Here is a 17,337-nt window from a genome sequence, read left to right on the forward strand (position 1 = left end):
TGTGAAAACCAAGCATTAGATAGCACCTCTGAAAAAAAAATTATTTTCACTCTTATTAGTCAAAATAAATCACTGTAGTGCCAGTCAAAACTATTTACTTTTTTTTGCATTATTTATTATTTTTAAGCAACTAATCTTATTTCTCTTTTTTTCTTTTTCCTATCAAGAGTGGGACAATGAATTGGTTCTTTCTGCTCCCATATTGCTGACCTTAAAGAAGGAAGATAGGGTTAGGAATTCTTCATGAAGAGCAAGCATCAAGTACAGTAAAACTTAACTGTAAAGATCAAAGACGTGGAATGTTACCAAGTCTCATAACCTGTCCAGAGAACACAGTTCGCCACATGTTTGTCAAAAAAACATGTTTGTTTTTTTCCTTTAATTTCAAACATTCTGATCAACCTCCTACATCTCAGCAGCTCCTCATAAAAGAGGACAAAACCAGAAAACCTAGAATCCAAAATTCAACTACCTAAATAAAAAGGAATTAAGCAATGGCAAAATATCTACAAGAAAGGCTTACAATAGCTTAATGGCTATTACATTTTACCTGTACTAATGACTGTTTTTTTTTCATATTCTTCACTTGAAGAACTGATCTAAAATGAGACGTTTTATGTTTAAATAATATATCAGATGGCTTTAGAAATAATATGTTCTCAGCTTGACTAAGAAAGTTTTAAAAGATGACTAATAAAAGACTGCTTCTAAAATTCCTTATAGTGCACAGACCTTCCAATGGAGCGAAGAACCTATAAGATTAGAACCTGCTGTCAGGCAGAAATTCAAGAGCTTTGCTGACTAGACAGTTCATCATATAAGGCAAGAGACACTTGTATGTTTTACAATTTTGTAAGCTGCTGCCATCATAATAGACAGGATTGATAAATCTTCTAAGAATCTGAATGGTAGTATCTTTTTAGTGAGAAACAGTTAAAAAAAATTGACTAGCAGCTCTTAAACTGTATTCTTTCGCTCTGAAAAAAAATCCTATTTTTTTAGGACTCCTGTATAATTACTGTGAAACCATTTATAAGATTTTGAACAATACCAAATTTAAAAATTGCTTAACAGTACAGGGATAGCCACAATATTGAAAGATTTTTGTTAGAGAGCCTTGTTTTAATTTTGTTACAATTTTTACCACAAATCTATACTTCTAACATTCTTCTTCATTGCACTTGTCTTCTGGCCAATATTGCTAAAATAATGAGAAAATATTAAAAATACCCCTTGCCTGAATGTAACGAGACCAAGAATTACTTTAGCTCTTCAAAACTGAATTTACATCACAGAATGCCATTTAGGGCAACTAATATTTTAGTATTTCTAGTTAGTATTTGTCCTGATTTTTACTTCCATTTATTGAATCTTTTTATCCTTTATCTCCTGTACTAGTGGCTCCCCTAGTGAGATCAACTAAGATAACGAGAAACTTCCTCTCCATTGAAAATATACTTTTACATCTGTAAGAGTAGAATTTCAGCAGACAATATATAGGAATTCTGGAAAGCAAACTTAATACTGGATTATGGCTAATTAACAAGGCTGTAAGAACCAGAAAATTCTATGCACTATTACAAGCACAAACTAAGCTATGTGAACCGACGTTGTTTTCAAATGAATATTCAAAGAATTAAATTAGAATTACATGTCAATATTACTATGAAATTAATGTTAAATACACATCTCCAATAAAGAATACCAGTCATACAATTTACATTTAATTTAAAATATGGAAGACAAATCCTAACTTGAAACACTCTATTCAAACAAAATTTATTAACAGCTAGAAACTGCAGAAAAGAGAGAATTAGTCTAACTTCACAAGAAGAAAAGATCACAGGAGCATATTCCTGTGCTGAAAATTATAATAGGTCAAATATCTGAAGTGGTAAAACAAAAGCCCTGAAATAGAATTGAATGTTATTGTCATATAAACCAGTAAGCACATCAAGTTTATTGTCTGAAATGCAAAAAATACATTATAAAGAAGTTAAAAGCTGCATGGAGTAGGTCCAGAAAATGTTCAGGCAATTACCATCTGCCCCAATCCAAAACTCACTCCTAATACATAGGTGTTACTAAAATCCAAGATCTAAAAGGAATCCCATACAAATTTTGTCAGATACCAAGAGCTGTGCTTTTGCTCATACCTAAAAGTGCCTACGTTTCATTGTGCCGAGGAGCTCATGGCTTGGTTCACACCCAAACCTGTCAGGTTCTAGAAACAGGGATCTGTTGCTCATCTTGTTTGTGGAACCCAGTCGAGCAAATTATTTCAGTCCACGTGTAATGCACTGAAGACCAGACATGACAAAGCAGCATCTGGTATTGCATGACCATTTCTAAACACAAATACGTATTATTAACTTGCTAGTGGCTACAAAAATTCATCTAGCTGGAAACTCAGGTTTAGAGCATTCTCACAGTAGAAAGTTCAAGCCCATGCTACCTTCCTTTTTGGAAGCTTCCCTGCCTATCAGCTCACAAGCTGTTCTGGGACAGGGGCTTTTCTCCTTTCCTCCATTTTGAGGTTGTGTCTCTGTGAAGAAAGAAATGCCAGCTGCACTGGGACAGAGATAAAATGAGTTTTAACTGCATAACAACATGTCTGGAAACTGGGAAACAGAAGGAGATAGCATACTTTCAGTCCTAGTCATTGTTTCATAGGCACAAGCCTGGGATCAGAGGCCCTGGCACATGTTCTGCATCTGCCCAGTTGCGTTGTTCCATAAGCGTGCAGGGACTCCTCCTAACATGCTGTTCATTATACAGTTCCCATACAGTAATCCTTGGAGCAGAGATGGGAGATGGTTGAAGCAACAATAAAATGTACAACTTTTCCAGCCAAGTGGGCAATAAAAGGGTTATAACAGCTTTAAGATTATTCTCAGAGAGGGTGTACTCAGTATCTATCAATCACTTTTCCCCACCACCTTTTGAAGCTTTGTTTTTCTTAAATAATTGCTCATTATTGAATTAAACACAGTATTTTAAAGGGTCGGTAGTCCAGTTAAAACTAAGTGTTCTTCTTCCTTAGTCATAACTGTTACTGGGTTTTTTACATGCAAATTAAATCTATGTATTACACTGTCTGAAAAAACTCTCTTCCTCCTCTTTCCTTCACAAGGGTTTTAAATTTCTCAGCAGCATTTCAAGCCTATGTTGGTGGTGGTGGTGAAATCTTGAGAGACATTAAGTTCCTCCAAGTTTTTATAAAAAGATAAGCAGGCAGACAGAGGAGAGAAGTCTGACAAAGGAAGAATTCCACAGAGGTAGAAGATGCTTCATGAGCTCATCGCTAACATTACACCACAGAATTCACACGAACTAGAGACATTGTATGTATTTTGACTGCAAGAAAAGCTTGTTCCAAACTAGATATTGCTTATGTGCAATGAAAACCTGACCAACATGCAAATTCTTAGAATTCACAAACTCCAGTGCTCACAGATCTACTCGTTTTGCCAACATTACAATTATCAACATCAATATTATTGAGACTGAGTTTAGAGCTCAAACTGGGCTGCATCTGCTAGCAGATCAACATCTGCACCAGTCAGTTTAGTTAGTCCTTCTGCAGCTGGTAAAAGAATATTTGCAAGTATTCTCCATGTAAATTTAACCCATGATCAAGAATGAACAATATCCCAAGAGTATTACTTTGCTAGAAATATGGGTAAAGACAAGAAAAATGGTGAGATCAGAGCACCCCAAAAAAAACTTTCCAAAAATATTGGTAATTTATCTCACCCTGAAGACTTAAAATAAAGTTCTATGGTCTATGTTAGGCAAAAGTCAAGCTAGATTATCACAATGGTGACTTCTGTGATCAAAAAGAAGTTTAATCACAAAAAAAGAAGAACATTTCAAAGGTTAGGGAGTTCTGCAAAAGCTATTTTTTCTTCCAAATAGTTTTTCCTTCACAATATTTTTTCTGAAATAAATTGAACAGCATTGTTGCACACCAAATACTGTATTTTTGGAGTGCTTCCTTGAGCAAAGTCAGTTGATTCAACATCAATTCTCTGAGTTGTTTTAGCCCACTCTCTAGCTTCAGCCATATTGATAAAATGTTGCAAGTCTTAAGAATTGTAAATTCTTTTAATTTTCTCCTTCCAAATTAGTGGCTTGATAAAGGAAAAAAAAAAAAAAAAAGGAGAGAGCTAAATAATCTTCTCTTCTGCCTAAGGGCAAGAGGCTGACTGTGAACTCAGCCATTACCTGTCACACTTGGCTATACCCTGCTGCTTGCTGTCTCTTACAGATAGTGCAAGAACAGCACAGGAAGCATTATGGATTAGAGAGATGCAAAAAAAAACCCAACCAAAAAACAGGAAAACAAAAAACAAAAAAAACAAAAAAAAACCCAAACAAACTTATGGCAGTTGATTGATTGGGATGTTGGATGCATAACTGTAGAAACATTTTTTGATTTGTGTTATTTATTTGTTATAGACTTGTTATTTAAATCCATGGGTGGCTTTATGGGTGCGAATATCCTCTATAGTTATGTTTCAGCCTAGGAATAAGAATTCCTTCATGCAGATTTTATGGTTGAGCAAAAGATCCAGAATAACAATTCTATTGTATTAATACCCTTTTAGCAATTTGCTCAGTATAGAAATCAGATTAATGCATGTCTCAAACACTAACACGTTAGATAACATGGCAATGCAATGAGTCACAGATTAACCAAGCACAATTTCTAGGACATTTCACATGATTCTGGTAAACTCTTTTTTTACACTTTTACTTTGTAGACTGTAAAAGAAAGAAAGCCATATGTAAAATTTTTAGGCAACTCCACGACCTTTACAGGAGATTACATGCTTCTTCTCTAATGCTAAGTTAAAAATCATGTATGAAACAGTTACAGAATTTATTTTATATTCTCTTAAGAAGCAAATGTTTCTTTAGAAGACTATGGATTATTCAGAAGAAACATCAAGGAATATGGGTAATTTAAGAAAAAAATCCCACCATATGCTCTTGGCAGGAGCAAAAAGGAAGTTCTTTATGTTTCTTCTCTAACAATAAATTGTAATGCCCCAGGGAACCAGAGATCTTTGAAAGTTCAAGTTTTATAGCAGTTGGGAACAGAGTGCATTGATCCTACTTAGCTCTTGCCAATGTTAACGACTGTTACTGTGATCAAAGTCTAACTTCGTGCATTCCAAGCAAGATTATGGTTCTCCAGGCACATGAAACAAGTTTACAGACTACAGTTTGCAGTTATGTTTTGAGTTAAAGAAGAAATCAAGCTGTGGTAGTGTTTTTACAGGCTGCCAACTTCAATCCATGTTGAAAACATTCATGATCATACTTGTGAACAAAAAGTGTATCTAAGTAAACACGCTGATGTGCGCCAGTATTTCAGCTTTTTGTGAACCTCTGAGACATGTTCTTATTTGTGATTTTTGACTCTCTCTGTACAAATACCAGTCTTGATTTTTAAAGGCTGATTTTTTAATTGATAGTTTTGATAAGGGTCTAATGAAGTGCAAGAATGTTGCTTCCATTTGAAGTAGCAGCTCAGATGCTGCACCTCAGTCCCTTCAATTCTGAGCCTCATTTCACTTAATATAGTTCTAGTAGCCAAAGTTGTCAGTTGGGAAATAGATGTACAAAGTGTAGTAAAATAACCCAAACAGGAGGAGTTACAGAACAGTGTTTTCTCTGCCCTCCCTTAATAGTTGATATATTTTATTCTGTAGTTCTGTGTTCTTCTATCTTCCTCTTCTTAACAACTACTCTTAAACACTGTAGGCTAAAGTTTGTTTAGATGGACATTCTCATCAGATTCTAAGGAAGAGGAATGAAAATACATGGATGTAAGAACCCTTTATTTTCTCCTAATAATTTAGGTCATGAACAAAATCCAAAACTCTTATTACACTCTAGCTAATATCCAACACAGTTCTTACTACTCTCTAACCAATATCCAGAATAGGCATTTCAAGTGGCTATATCACTTGAAATATAATATCTTTGCTTGATTGAAACATCATTTTGAGCCATGCTGTAGTAACACTTAAACAAGTAAAGTTCCCAAAGACCACAAATAACATTCTGCTAAGCAGTAGTGCATAATGTTGCTAAAAAACCCCTGTACAAAATAAGTTTTACCTCCATTACAAAAGTGATTCCATGTGCCACAAGTACCACATGACATAACAAAAAGTTCACTCCATCACTTGTACTTTACATCAAAAGTGTTATGGAAAGCTATTGGCAGCAGTTAGTGATACCTTGATGTTACACAAACAGCCTTCCAATCACTTAACAGCACAATTATTTGAGTATGTGCTGTTCCCAAAAGCTGATCTAAATCTAGTCTGTCAAATTTCTTCCTGTCTTTCCAGGAGTGTGCCTGTAACCCCTCTGTGCCAGCATCAGTTCCTACAAGACTACAGGGTCAGTTGTTTCAGGAAACTGGGAAGCCCATGAAGATATTGCAGGAAACCTGCTAATCCAGAATGATTTTAACAGCCACAGATACACACAGCTGGCTAAAACTTCAGATACTATTACCAAAGTAACACTTGAACAGGAGTTAAGCATGTCAAAGCCTTGAAAATGCAGAAATTGAGTACAAATTATTCTCTGGATCTAATTCCTTGCCTAAAGGTCAATTAATCTTTTAAAGAGATTTCTGTGGCATAGATTGCCATCTTCCTTACTGTAGAATTGAACTATAATGAAGCACAGTTGCAAAAGTATTGGATACAGATGCCAGTAATATGAGAGCAGAATGAAAGTATCTTCTACATTATTATATTCACATATTAACAAGGTAATATATTTCAAGAATCAGGTAATGTTTTATACCTGGAATAATTTCCCTGAAGCATGTAATTGTTTAACTGAGCTAAACAATTTCTACTGGCTTATTTCTATACAAACTGTGCCTTTGCATTTTCCTCCTCTCCTACTCTCCGAGGCAACTATATAGTAACTTTGTATTATTATTGCAAATGAGGGGGTAGGAAACAAAATAAGTTTCTTCCCCAATCCAATTTCAAAATTTATTTACTCTGCAAAAGACTCTAGACCTGGAAGTTTCTCTCATTTAATAACATATTTTCCTGTTTTCAAAAAATGTTCCCTTCAGATTTTCTGCTCTGTTACTTGCAAATAATTACAACAATTGTTTTGAAAGCCTCATCCTGATCACTGCTATAAACTGGTACTTCTCCTCCCTCAAATATTGCCATAACTTAGTTATAATTGATCACTGTTGATTTGACAGCTAATGCAGATCCACAAACTGTTTGTCATTTTAATATTTTTGAAGGGTTGTGGTTTTTCAAAAGGAGAGGGTGGTTTTGTTTTTTTGTAAGACGGTATCAGAAATGTTAAGGTGTGTGGCAGTACAGGGTTTCAAAACTTATGTATTGTTCAAGGAGGTGTCAGAAGAACAAGAAGGGAATAAACCCCAAATGCAAAACAAAAGGGAAAACTCAAAGACAGCTCAGCACAAAGCAATAAAATAAGGATCAGCTTGAAAGTATGTACAGTTCTGCAAAGAAGCAGGTTCTATTTTCCACATCTTAAGACATCCTAGATATTATAAATAGAAGTCTATGCTCAGCAGAAGACTCATGGAAGAATAAAGAGGATCTTGAGTATCTGGTATGTATTCTACTCTCAGCAATAGCTGCATTCAGGAGCTGTCACACAGAAAAAAAGTACACTGGATCGATGAAGCTTTAAGGTAAAGACCTAGATTTGTTGTTTTTTTTTTGGTAGCTTTGGATATGAAATACCTGCCATTTAAGAAGGTGTAAGCTTCACCATCATAAACTTCAATAGAAATACTGTTACAGGAATCATACATTAATTGCCCTCATTATAGTACTTGAACTCACAACTAGAATCAAACCACCCTTGAAGCCAACAAGCCACTTCTTCTATGGAACCATTCCCAGATCTTACTACTTGCTACCTAAGTAATTTTAAACAGACCTACATTATTTATACAGAAGTATCCATAAAAAGTACCCATAAGACTGCTTTAGCTATTTATTGGCTCTACTGTAGCAATAAAGTGAGACTTGGAGCCACACAACTCAGAAGTATTAACAGAACATGGTCCAAAACCTGGCCTGAAGGATTAAGTACAAATTTACAACCCTTTTAATTAGCATACTTGAAATGAATTATCAAAATGAAAACTGCTTAACAATTCTTGAAAGTTTAATCTCCTTGAAGGAAAATAATCTCTTTGATTTTTAAGAAAAGTGGTTGGGGTTTTTTTTAACTAAACAAATTAATCACAGCTATCAAAATTGGGAAGTCTGTTTAAGCACCCATCAAGGCAGAACATTCTATAGTTTTCAGCTTCAATCCACTTGCTTAGCAATTCATCCTCATGTTCAGCCAAATAGATCCCACAGTAATGATACATCCCAGAAGCAAACTGATCACTGTAAATTCCAGCAGTCATCATGTGGAATCTCGAAGCCCATTACAAGTAATATCTTGCCTGATGTGGAGTATTTTCTCCCTGAGAAGAACTCTTTAAAATATAGGAAATTCAGTAGAAAAAAAAAAATCTAATTTCAGATTATAGTAAAACAGAAACAAATCCTACCCACCAGACCAGATGACAGAATACACAGATATTAGGAGGATAGTACTGATTTATGCTATTACTTCTATTTCGAGCTAGACTTGCTTTATTTTGAGGTTTGAAATACTTACATATATGAAACAGAAAAAAGCAGAAAATGCATTAGCATACTGTAAAAACTAAGTAGTCATTGAGATTATAAAAAAGTCTGTGAAGATATAGCATGACTATCAAGGGCAATCAACAAATAGAGACTTGACTTTACAGAAGTATTAAAGACTGAATCCTCAAATATCTGAAACATCAGAACCCAGAAAAAACCACCCAAACCCACCAAATAGTATTATCAGAAGATAATACTCTCTATACTCTGTGCTATTTTTAAATCTTCTGCAGCTCATGAATCCAGAAAATTTAACTTTATCTTGATCATATGATGGTGTGTTTTTATGGTGGAAGGAAACACCCTTCCTTCCTAAACAAATCAGTGGAATTGAATGCTATCCATCCCACTTTTGGAAGTTATTCTGTCTAACACAGATACGTTTTAACAAGACTTTATAAAAATGTGAGTGGACAGTAGTATGCAATACCTATCTAAGGGACAGAACTACCCATAGAGCAGGCTTTTCTCGTGAAGAACACAAGCCAAGTTAATCATCCTAAGAAAATGTAGGCCTGTTTTTTTAATCTTTACAACTGTAAGAGATCTAGAAAGGATCTGTAAAGATCTTTAATCTTTAATGTTTTTTTAATCTTTACAACTGTAAGAGATCTAGAAAGGATCTGTAAAGACCTAGAAAGTGCTTTTGTTCACAAAGCACTAACTATAAAGCTCTTAGTATCATTAAGAAACTAAATAAGCCACTTTACTCAAAGGAATGATTTCTATGGAACATGACTTGGGTATATGGGCAGTGGAGGGGGTGCATGGAGGTCAAAAACCCCAGTCATAGGAAGGCAACCTTGTTCCTTTCCAGCACTCTTAAAGGAACTTTAAATTCTCAGGAAAGTAATTGTAACAAGTAATGGATATGCAGGAGAAATAGGATTCTCTTCTTTCTTTCCCAAAAGGTGCTAGAAATCCTCAACTTACCCCACAGGACAAGTTAACAACCTCATATGACCTGCATATGGTTAACTTCAGCACCCACAAGATCATGCTGTTTTTTATCAGTCCCTCCAACCCCTACATGGAGAGTACACAGTGACATTCAAAATGTACCCATGGGAGGAAAAAAAGATTAACTCACTCTATCGCCCAGTTACAACTCTCAGCATATTTGTGGTTCATATCTGGTTTCACTTAAAAAAAAATTTACTTTAAAGTAAAGCAAGTCCTTAGGTACCAATGAAAGGGGAGGCCTTGCTGCCTTGTTTAACTACTATCTGGTAAGACAGGATTTCCAGGCAATTTGGTGTTCCAGTAACAAAACTTGTTTGTTTCTTCCCTCCTTGGTTGATGGATGAGAAGCATTCTGAAAAAATGATCCTGGGAAATGTATTCAGTCTTTGTACTATTTCAACTTTGGAAAACAAAAAGACAAGAAAAAGTTATTTCACTAGTCTAAGGAATAGCCATATTGAATTACTTACAGATAGAGTTATACAAAATGGAATAATAAATTACTGGCAAGGAAACTAGCTATTCAATATCTGTGTTTAGGCATGGTTGCTAAGACAATATTATAATTTTTTATTATAAAAAGAAGTCTTCATCTTTCCACACAATTATTAATCTTTTGTATTGTGGTTATCTTGATCAGGAAACAAATTAGTTAGTGGAAGTTGAAGTTAACTGTCCATTATTAAGAGATTCCGTTGTCACTTAGGTGCTTCCTGAATCTTCATGAAGACTCTCAAAACACATAGCCCCTGTATTTTCTTTCTCAGTCATTCCATAATATCTGCCAGAAGAATGCAGAGACAGATCGTTCCCTACATGAACCTCACAGTCCATCAAAATAACTAAAGATGTTTCTCTTTCACAAGGATCTTAGGAAAGGATTCAGTCTTCAGCAATTCGTTGGGATAATCACTCTTTCTGAGCTGGCCAAGAATATCTAGAAATTGACTCATTTGGGAAAAAAAAACAAAAAACAAAAAAAACAAAACAACAGATTTTTTGAGTCTCTTACTTAGAAAAGGAAAAAAACCACAAATTTGTTCTGATGCTTCTTCTTGAAATATAGAAGCTTGGCTAATTTAGGGAACAAGATAAGAAGAGAGAATGGTGTGATTTTTAAAATAAAATACTACAAAGGAAGTTGAATATCTATAACAGAAATAGTTAAACCAATTCTCATCATTTCCAGACAGGGCAAGTGGGAGCAGAAAGGACTGCTTTGCTTTCTCCTACATTGTACAGAAGTCACTGCACAAAAAAAACAAAGAAACAACAAAAAAAGCTTCCTATTGCACTTCAAAAAGAGAATGAATGAGTCACTGGTGCCACAGCCAAACACAGAAGTGTTTCTCTTTTTGTCAAACACAGCAATGCTAGGAACAATATAATCTTTTTTTTTTTTTGTCAAACAGATATTAAAATCTGAACCAGAAAGATGGAAAACTGACTTAGTATGATTGAAGCAGAAAAATGTTGAATGTTCAAGTTTATGGCTATTTCAGGGTTCTTTTGTCAGCTATCAGGTTGTTTTTTCCATATCACACAATCTGTTGGGGCACAAATGCTTATAAATGTATGTATGAATGAGAACTAATCTGAATTTGTATTGTATACAAACAGCACACACACAACTGCAAACGAACTATTGGACTATTTCTTTTCCTGAATTATAACTTTCTGAACTCTCCTAAAATGTTTGATACACTTGTAAGGTTACCATGAATCTTAGTCTTACCTACAAATGTGCAACATGAAAACCTCAAGTTTCTGTCTGTTTTACTCTGAAATTAAGCTTAGAAAGATCTTTCATATAAAAAAGAGCTAAAAAAACCTAATGCAAACAACTCCTACCACCAAAACTCACAAACAATAGAACAAAAAGCCCCCAAGCTTCAAGTTTGGTTTCCCCCACTGCAATGCCACTTAATTTTGGACTAATGACACAATTCTGAAAACCAAGCAATAATCTCAATTTCATTGTAAACCTTATGTGATTGCTTTAATGTCAATTATATTCAACTCAAAGTAGATATAAACAAAGACTTTTTAAAAAAACAGATACCTCAGTCTGACCTTCATGGGCACTGGATTCATGAGTGACACGAATAGCCTAAAATGAAAATGTATTTCAATCAGACATTAAATGAAAGACTTTCAGTGCTTTAAGAACTATTTTTGCACTTCATTTTATCAATTACATAGATTTAAATATTTTTGTTCAGTGCTTATAATAAATAAAGAAAATAAACAAATAATCTCCACCTTCAAGGATCTCAGAAGACCACTATTTCAGTTTCGTAACAGTCAATTTAGTTTGTAATGGCACTTTTGCACACAGAAAACACTACAACCATTTTTTACCTATCATTTTGAGCAGTAAAAGTAATTTAGATAGAAGCTCAGATCAGTCATTTTGTGTCCAACATTACCATAGAAAACATCATAAATCTCTGCTGTTTGTTTGTTACTACCCTCTTTAACCAGATGTTAACACTCATATTCCTGAGGGCTTCACAATATGCTAAAAGTGAACTCTGACTTAAAAATCATCAAGGTTTTCATTTTGAGAGAGGATCATCATTACCATCAGAACAGCACTGTTCTCCATCCACCACTGGCCAGATGTTTCTGCCACATCCTTTCAAACAGCACTAATGATGTGGCTAACCACATTATCAGCTAGCTCATCTCACGGTTTAGGATGGCAGGGGAAGGAGATCATATTTCAGCCAAATCAACTCTTTGTGTGCCTCAACTGCTAAAGGCATGGAGATATGACTAGAAGGCATAAATGAAAAGAGGCAGCAAAAGGACTATCCTTTCAGCAATAGCCCCAGATCAGCTCAAATTGACCATTAAACTATATCCTGAACCCATAAAAAGAAAAGATTATGCACACATTTCCCATGCATTTCAAAGTAATTTTAAACTAAGCCAGGGAATTAATATGGATGAGAACATTGACAAAATCTGTTCTGACGACTGAGCTATAGGCAGGCAGGAATACTCTAAAATACCAAAGTAGAGTTTCCTTTGTATCAACTGTCTGATCACAAGCTCACTGCAAAATCAAATTTGTTTAGCTGCTTCACCAAGTCAACCCCCAAGGACAGTACCTGCTCACGCAAGTAATTTTTACACCATTTTAAATAAAAGTAAAAACACGTGATACTAACTTCATAAGTTTCTAGGTATTTGGCCCTCTCTTCAGGAGTCATAGATAATGAATCTTCTAGGAACTTTTTCAGTGAAGAATTAGTTTCTTAAAAAAATGTTAAAAGACATAATTAGTCTCATGTTTTAATTCCAACTTCATTCACAGCTTACAGAATCCAACAAAAGATCTGAAGATAGAATTGCAGTGTATTTTTAAGACACAAGGCTGACTGCACTTTACAATGTTTCAAGTGCTTTAGTTCATAAATTAGTATAAAATAATAATTTTCTAATTATAGGTAAAATGCACTCCTTCAGCCTTTATGAATGGTTATATTTAGAGAAAATAGAACAAAACATACCCTTCCCTCCATGGCTTCCCACAGTTGAGAAAAAAAAGGGAAAAGCCAACAAAAACCAAACCAAGAAAATCTTACCAAAGTTCATTTTATCTCTGTTGTTTGCAATAGCATGAATTAGCCCAATTGTCCCACAAGCATTATTAATGGTCTGCTTCATGAAATACACTGATGATTTGACATCTTGTCCCTTAGCTTTTATCCTCTCTTCTTCTTCTGTTCTGAAGGTTTCATACTAGAAGGAAAGTTAAAGACACAAATAGTTACAGTTATTTCACAAACAGTATGAATATAACATCATCCAAGACAAAACAATTTATAAAATATAACATCTAACTAATACTGCCATTTGAAATGTTTAACACATGTGGTCCAATAAGTATATGGAAACTTACCTGAAGCACTCTATACTGTTTCTTAACCCAATGCCTTCACACTTGAGACATCATTTTGAATACGTGTTATCTAAAAAACTTTTAAAATTTTCGAAGTATTTCCTTGATCTGAGCTCATGTCACCATTTCTCTTCAATGCAACTAAAGGCTTTTTAAGGACAGAGGTGTCAAAGTGCTATCAAGAAAACCATAATACTTCAGGTGATTAATCATCATGAAGCATTCTTTAAAAATTCCACTGTTAAATTTCATTTTTCCCAGGAATATAAAATAAGATCTATATAACACCCAAGGCATCAAAACAGGCCCTTCTGAAGCAATATTTATAAAGTAAACTCTTATATTCTGTAGCAAAAAGAGAATTTGCTTTGACTGAACAATCTGAAGTACTTGTTTTATAAAGATCGTATGTGACTAAAACCTGTTATACTGTGCAATAGTGTGTTAGTCTGTGCTTTTTTTTCTTTTCTTGCTGGCTGTGATTTGTTGATTTTTTTGGTGGGGGGGTGTTGTTATGCGTTTTTTGGGGTTTTTTTTTTGACTGGATTTGAGGTTTTTGTTTATTTTCTTTTGTTAAATTTTAATTTCAGACAGAAAAAGAACAAATAAACCCACAAATGTTCCAGTCAATGCTTCCTCCTTTGCCTTTTTTACTAGTTACTTTTGCAGACCAAAAAAAAAAAGAATTCTGAAGTAGATGGGCTTTTTATACAAGTATGATGAAAGTAAAGTAAGAATGCAGAATGTTACCAAGGAACTCCTCCTGCAATCTCCTGAGAAATTTCCCTTGGGCTGTCTGTACTGTCACTGACAAACAAAACCAAAAGACTTCCAGCATCATATTCCACTTTTGTATGTTGCGTCAATGTTCTGAATAGGCTAAGTAATAGCAAGAGCATTATAAACCATTTAAATTTAGTTTATGTACAAGCTAAGAAAAAATAGCCTTAATTGAGGTAAAAATTTCATAGAGTTTAATTGGACAAAAAGTTCAGAGTAGAGCAGTGAACAATACACTGCCATTCATTCCCTCCCAACCAAATTAAAATCCACAGAAAAAATAAATATTTAAGTGCTGAGAATACCAAAAATACAATTTTGAGCAAGGGATAGACCAGATCATCTAAACAGATTCCACCTAACTTAAGCTATATCCCATAATTTAATTAATTTAGATCTATTAATTAATTAGGCCCAAAATGCCAACACCCGCAATATTCACTTTGTCTACAACATACTATGCTGACTAAGAAAGCCAATGACCTTTAAAGTGTACAACAATTCTAAAATTATCTGAATGCTAACAAGAGTAGCTTTCCCTAAAAGCAAGTTCTAGGAAACTGATATACAGGAACCACAAAACCACTGAACTTCCACACAGAAGAACAGACAGACATGTGAGAAAAGTGTTTACAAAGGCAGCAAAACTAATAGGCACTTTCATAAATGTAGACACATCCAAGAAACAAATAAATCATAAATTAAATAAAAGTGAAATTTTACAGGCCATTTTGAAAGGGAGGCAGAGGAGGGAAAAACTACTTTAGAAATACAAAATAATGTTCAATGGTCTTGTGACCAACAAAAAGCTTTAAAACATTGGGAGCTCCCATGAAACATTCATCGTTCACACAGCCAGGCTAAACAGTTGATAGAAACACTTGTGTCCCTGATGTTTCAGAAGGATTAACACACTCAACACTTGGCTGGTGCTCAGATTTGACTGATTGATGCAACAGAGCAAATGTTGTTTCTCTGGTTTTGTTTGTCATGTTTCTTTAGGATGAAATCAGATACACCTTCTGAAACAAGAGCAAGGTTTTTTCCTTGCTCCCATGCTTTCCTTGCACGGGATAATGCTCCCATAGCATGATCAAAAAAAAAAAGGTTTGCACAATCAGGGAGTCGAAAGAAAAGTGACAGTCAGACCCGTACCTCAAACAGCCAGACAGAAATGACAGTACACAGAAAATAATGCCTCAAAGGTGAGAGAAAGGACATTTCCTGAGGACAGGTGAGTTGAAAGTTTGATTAAGCTCAAAACTATCAAGGTGGCTGAAATCAAGCTTGAAAAGTATTGCCTGCATAGCTGTTTTGAAGAAACTCAGAATGCAGAGATTTACAGGACATAAACACCTTTTGTTTAGAAGTTAAGCTTCAATAGCTTAGTAATTTGTCCTTATAAGCTACACATTCTTTTTGAGAGACACATTAAAAGAATGAATTGTGGGCAGATTCACTTCAATCTTTTTGGCTGACCTTATCACAATCATGTAATACTGTTATAAATTGAAAGATCAATATGAATCACACTACATAAAAGCATGTGATGATACAAAATAAGCACATTGAAAATTTAACCAAAGTTCAACATAGTGAAAGCCAGGGGGGAAACTGTCTTTCATCTTAATAGCATGTCCCATTTGTCCAAGAAGTGAAAGCCACATCAATACTGATGACCGAACTGAAAGTAGATTAATTCTGAAGGACTGTCATTGTAACAGGACAAAAACTCAAAAAGGAGTTGCATATTGTCCTACACCTTATTTCTTATTTTCCTTATGCTATTGGAACTTTCTGCTAAAATTAGCAAATTGAGCCATTTCACAGTGCTTATTATAAAAAATACCTTAAATTGCCTGTAATAGAAAAGTGTTAGGCATATTTCTCTGTGCTCCTAAATTAGCTTTCCCCATCCCATTCTGATATGAAAAGAAATCAAAAATATATATGCAAGGTTATCAAAAGAAGGTTCTGAAAGAAGCATTTTTTGTGCTATTTTTAATGAAGAAGTCTCTTGAATAAAGCTTGAGTCTCATCTTGCTTCTAGTATGACACCAAAGTAAGCTTTAAGTCCCATTTCACTTATGACAAAAGCAATTAACTGATTATTAAATAAACATTCACCTTTTCTGTTATTGGAAAGAGAAGTAGTACTGCACATACAGGTCTTGGCACCATGCTAAGCAGTTCTGGTTCCATACCATAAACATCTACAAATTGCCAGTCAGGATGTATACCCAACTGTTTCAGGAACTGGAAAAGAAAAAAAAAAGCATAATATTAAACAAGAATACTCAAACACCTATCTTTTCAGAAGCATAACAGAGTATCCACAATGTGAAATACATTAAAACAACCCATGCTTTGTAAAATTTAAGGAGAATACAAGAGACACATGTTTTATTAAATAAGGCTGAGTAAATCACACACAAACATACACAAACCCCCCATGTTTAATGTATTTAAATAGTCTTCATGGAAGTAAAGTGGAAACACTCCCAGCACTATTTACTGAAGCATCAAACCATTTCAACCATTTTTAAAGTGTTCTGTCACAAAACAGAAGATTTTGTGAATCTATTTTTACTGACTATTCATGTTTACTAGAAATCATCAGAGCCATCAGTCAGAGCACATATGAACAAACTTATGTCTTTATTTGACTCCATATGGTATTATTTGACTCCATGACTTCAGAATACCTGGCACCAGTGCTCATATTGGAGCCCCTACAAGCAAAAAGACATTAAGAGCAAAACCACACAAGATACACACTTTAGTAAGTGTAGCTTTTACAAGAAAAATCCCTTCGAACTATGACCGAGTAACATATTTTGAAGATCGGATTATCATTTTTTAATTGGATATTTTTGTACTCAAGTAAACTAGGCATCACAACAACAGTTGCAGAATTAATAACCACAGAAATGGTCAAAGACA

The 17,337-nt window shown here is 34.6% G+C and overlaps 1 protein-coding gene across 1 annotated transcript in view; it reads right to left on the minus strand.

The window, feature by feature from the left end:
• UCHL3 (ubiquitin C-terminal hydrolase L3) overlaps positions 1-17,337 on the minus strand; it is a 41,686-nt gene that overhangs the window by 15,145 nt on the left and 9,204 nt on the right. The window contains exons 3-6 of the mRNA XM_002199439.7: positions 16,522-16,650; positions 13,298-13,454; positions 12,881-12,966; positions 11,767-11,814 (exon numbers count right to left, since the gene is read on the minus strand). Of these exons, the coding sequence (XP_002199475.1) occupies positions 11,767-11,814; positions 12,881-12,966; positions 13,298-13,454; positions 16,522-16,650 (420 nt within the window). The remainder of the gene's footprint in view (positions 1-11,766; positions 11,815-12,880; positions 12,967-13,297; positions 13,455-16,521; positions 16,651-17,337) is intronic.

The sequence above is a fragment of the Taeniopygia guttata genome, chromosome 1 (genome assembly GCF_048771995.1).
Source record: "Taeniopygia guttata chromosome 1, bTaeGut7.mat, whole genome shotgun sequence".
NCBI classification, from domain to species: domain Eukaryota; kingdom Metazoa; phylum Chordata; class Aves; order Passeriformes; family Estrildidae; genus Taeniopygia; species Taeniopygia guttata.